The sequence below is a fragment of the Gracilinanus agilis genome, chromosome 4 (genome assembly GCF_016433145.1).
Source record: "Gracilinanus agilis isolate LMUSP501 chromosome 4, AgileGrace, whole genome shotgun sequence".
NCBI lineage: Eukaryota > Metazoa > Chordata > Mammalia > Didelphimorphia > Didelphidae > Gracilinanus > Gracilinanus agilis.
In genome coordinates, this window is record NC_058133.1 from 483,805,281 (window position 1) to 483,809,101 (window position 3,821).

Below are 3,821 nucleotides of genomic sequence, written 5' to 3' on the forward strand. Positions count from 1 at the left end.
GATCTGGAGGCTCACTTGATCTGGGTTTCCCATTTGTATCTTCAATCTGGAGCAGAGAATTCGTGAAATGCTGTTGTCTGTTCAGAGCAAAAGCAAACCTCTTCTGCCCCACAGACTTCCAGAACTGATAAAACTGTAATATTATTATTCTTCCCTTCTAGATTTAGGGCAGGGGTCATTGAGAGCTGAGGGAAATAAAATTTGTTCTCTTGTCTCCTCAGTCCTGACCTTTCTGTGTTTTATGTTTTGAGAAACAAGAAGAAAATTATTTTTCTGAAAAGCCCCCAAGATGTATTTTACCTCATGTAGTTTGGTGGAGGAAGAGAGAAAGAGATACTTGTCTGTCCTGTCTTTGGAAAATACTTAGGAGATCATAAAATATTATAGGCCTAGAAAAAGGCATAAATTTGGGGCAGGGGGTCCTCACACTTCAGGAAACTTCAGTTTAAAAATATTACCCATCTATGTTATATGGCCATAAGCCAATGAAATATCCATCCCTGAAGAATCAAGATTAGGAGGTAACTTGAAGAGCAACAAAGGAATGCTTTGTGACTATAATAAGATTACAGTTTCTTACCAAGGACAGATTATATACAAAAGAATATTGCAAAACATTTCAGAGATCTAGGCATGGAAAAAATGATTGGGGTTTGGATCTTGGCCTAAAGGAGGTGAATCTGAAATTTGTAGCCTGGGTAACTGGGAAAATGGTGGTGTTTAACATGAAGAAAAAACTTGTATGGGTAGTGGGTGTGGGTTTGGGTGGGGTGAAACATAACCTCCAAGTATCTGGAGGGCTGTCATGTGGGATAGAGATTGGACTTCTTTTGCCTGGCCCCAGAGGGCAGAACTAAGCAATGTCAGAAAGTTACAGAAGGTAGATTTTGACTCTTAGAATTTTCTTGAAGATTATAGAGAGCTATCTGTCCACTTCTAAAGTTGTCAATAGGTAGTGAACTCCCCATTACAATCTTCAATCCCAAGTAAGTAACCAATTATTAGAAGTATTTCAGAGGGTATTCTTCAGGTCAGGATTGTATTAGATTACATTTTAGGCTCTAATTCTGAGATGGAACTTTTAGGAAAGGGTTTAGAGAGGAAGAGGATATTTTGGGGATGCTAGTAAAAGTCTGAGGGTCATCAAGGTAGAAATATCTAATAGGCATTTGTAAATACCTCTCCAGGAAGAGATTTAAGGCCAACATCCATGCTGTGGGAGGGGATGAGAGTGTAGATGGAATTTGAGTCACAGTTAACTAAAGCTACAAGCCTGTCATGTCTAATGCAAAGTTGCTGGAAGTTTTTCTTTTTTAGGCAGATGGGGTTAAGTGATTTCCCTAGAAGTGTGTCCCAAGTTTTTCTTTTTTTTCTCTAAAAAAAACCTTCAAACCCTTACCTCCTGTCTTAGAATTGTTCCTAGGCAGAAGAGTGGTAAGAGTGAGGCAACTGAGGTTAAGTGACTTGCCCAGGGTCGCACAGCTAGGAAATGTCTGAAGCCACATTTGAACCAAGATCTGTCTCCAGTCCTGGCTCTCAAACCAGTGAACCACCTAGCAGCTCCATGGAGAGAGCCATTGTCTGAGTATTACTGTATAGGGTGATTCTTCTCGTTTACCCTCATCCTTTGGCTCTAGTGGCAGCTGAAGAACATGACCATGACCGTAAGCCTGGGTCAGGATGGGAAAAAGCAAATAAGGAATAGCCCCCAGCAATGTCTGTTGGCTGGGCTAGCCCAGTCTACTGTAGGGTACATGGTAGTGGGGAAGGTGTGAGCTTAAGGAGAAAAGGGGGTTGCTTGAGCTGAACTCCATAGAAGGTACCAGTGAGATACTTCCAAAGGGATTAACTGAATGTTACAGGTGAGCATAGAATATTATAGGATTGTACAACATTTGTTACAATATTTGGGAACTGCTGGGCTCCCTGCCTCACTTCCACCCCTTTAGAGGCACCATATATAAAAGTAGATCTGACAGGGTCACTCTTCTTCCTGCTGCCTCTATGAGAAAATATAAACTATGTGTCACTTTTAAGGCACTTTATCTCTTGGCTCCAGCCTATCTTCCCAAGCATCCTGGACATTACTCCTTCCACTTTGCTCCAGACCTTGAGCTGGGCCTCAGCCTCACAGTGATGCAGGATCTCCCATCTGAATGCCTTCGTTTTGACCTTTCCTTCTGTAGGCACTGTCTTCTCACTTGGATTTCAGACAGGCCCTCTCATCTTCCAGGTTCTACCCCCCAAATTTACCTAGAACTATTATTTAACTGCTTTACATTTATTCTTATTTTAATAGCTTCATCAATGAATTTGATGTGCCCCCCCCCCCCCCCATTAAAATGGAATCTCCAAGAGAATCTGGATTCTTTCTATTTCTATCCTCAGCATTTAGCATGGTGCCTGGCATATCACAGAGCAAGTCACTTAATCCCCTCCGCCTTAAAAAAGGAGACAATGCTTGTTGGTTGGTATGTAGACCTGCAGCTGCCTCAGAATAGAGACCCTACAATTCCCTAGCCTGGAACAAAGTCCTCTTAAAGTGAAGGGGACCCGACTAGATTTCCAAGGCTCTCCTCCTTCTGGTTTTGGGATTAATGAAGCTTTTACAGGCTCTTACTCCTGCCCAAGTCTTCACCTTGGCCGAGTCTGAGGTGGAGGGAAAGCCTCTTGTGTTTGGAGACTATGGACAAAACCCCTAGATTCAGCAAGCGACCAGAATTGGTTAGGCATCTAGTGTGTCACAGATACAAAATTCCAAACCAAACTCCAGGCCCCGAGGGCCTTTTGTTGGGGGAGACAATTTATGACCTAAATGTAACAAAAATACCACGGCAGGGGAGAAGGGGTCCCAATAGTTTGCATTTGGGCCGGTCTTCCTGCAGAAGGCAGCAGAGCTGAGCTTTTTTTTGGGGGGAGCGACTTAGGTTGCTGAAGAGGCAGGGGTCAGGGACAGAAAAAGCAGGTCCAGTGGCCGTGTCGTTTAGTTTGGCTGGATCCAAGTGATGCACAAATGGACAACAGGCTAGCTGGGGCCGGCTTGCTGAGGATTTAAATGCCAAGCGGGCCTTCATGCTTCTCCTGGGGGCAGCGCTGACATTCGGGGCACTTCGCTCGCCCTCCCAGGCTCTTTGCTTCTTGCAGTACGGCCAAGACCCCTTCCAGCCGACCATGGGTCTGTCCTCTTTACCGACGACTTCTCCTGAAATAGCCCCTTTCCCGGACTATGAGGAGCGGTCAGTCCGGCCAGTCCGGCTTTGGCGCGAGCAGCATTCAACCACCTGCTGAGCCCTTTCTCGCCTCCTTCTGGTACCACTTGCCCCTACATCCCCCGGGATTCCCACCAATGGGCCGATGCGGCAGGCAGGCTCCGCCCAGGACCGGCCACGTGACCCAGACCCTGCCCCCGCCTCTGATTGGCCGTTCCGTGTTGCCTTTCGGCCGGCAGCATGGGGAGGTCGTCACGTGGGGGCGGCGGAGGCCGCGGCGCCTCAGGGACTGGCGGGCATGGAGCCGCTGGCTGCAGGGGCCGGGGGCGGCGAGAGGCCAGCAGCCCCGGAGGGAGAGTCGCAGTCTTCGCTAGCCGCACGGGCCCAGGTAGAGGAGGCGCAGTCCGAGCCCGAGACGGAGCCTCAACCGCTGGAGGAGCCGCCCAGGGCAGCGGCGGTAAGGCCGGAGGCTCTCACCCCCTCTTCCCTCCGCCCCCCCCTCCCCGCGCCCACCCGAGACCGAGGCGAGACGAGATCGAGACCGCGGCGCGGGGCCGCCACACCTCCTCCGCACGGGCCTTCCGGGAGCGGCGCCTCCGGGCCGGAGCTGGG

The 3,821-nt window shown here is 48.7% G+C and overlaps 1 protein-coding gene across 1 annotated transcript in view; it reads left to right on the plus strand.

Moving 5' to 3' along the window:
- The first annotated feature begins 3,346 nt into the window (after positions 1–3,346).
- Positions 3,347–3,821, plus strand: part of COPRS (coordinator of PRMT5 and differentiation stimulator) — a 14,923-nt gene continuing 14,448 nt past the window's right edge. The window contains 2 exon segments of the mRNA XM_044676245.1: positions 3,347–3,404; positions 3,407–3,666. Of these exon segments, the coding sequence (XP_044532180.1) occupies positions 3,347–3,404; positions 3,407–3,666 (318 nt within the window).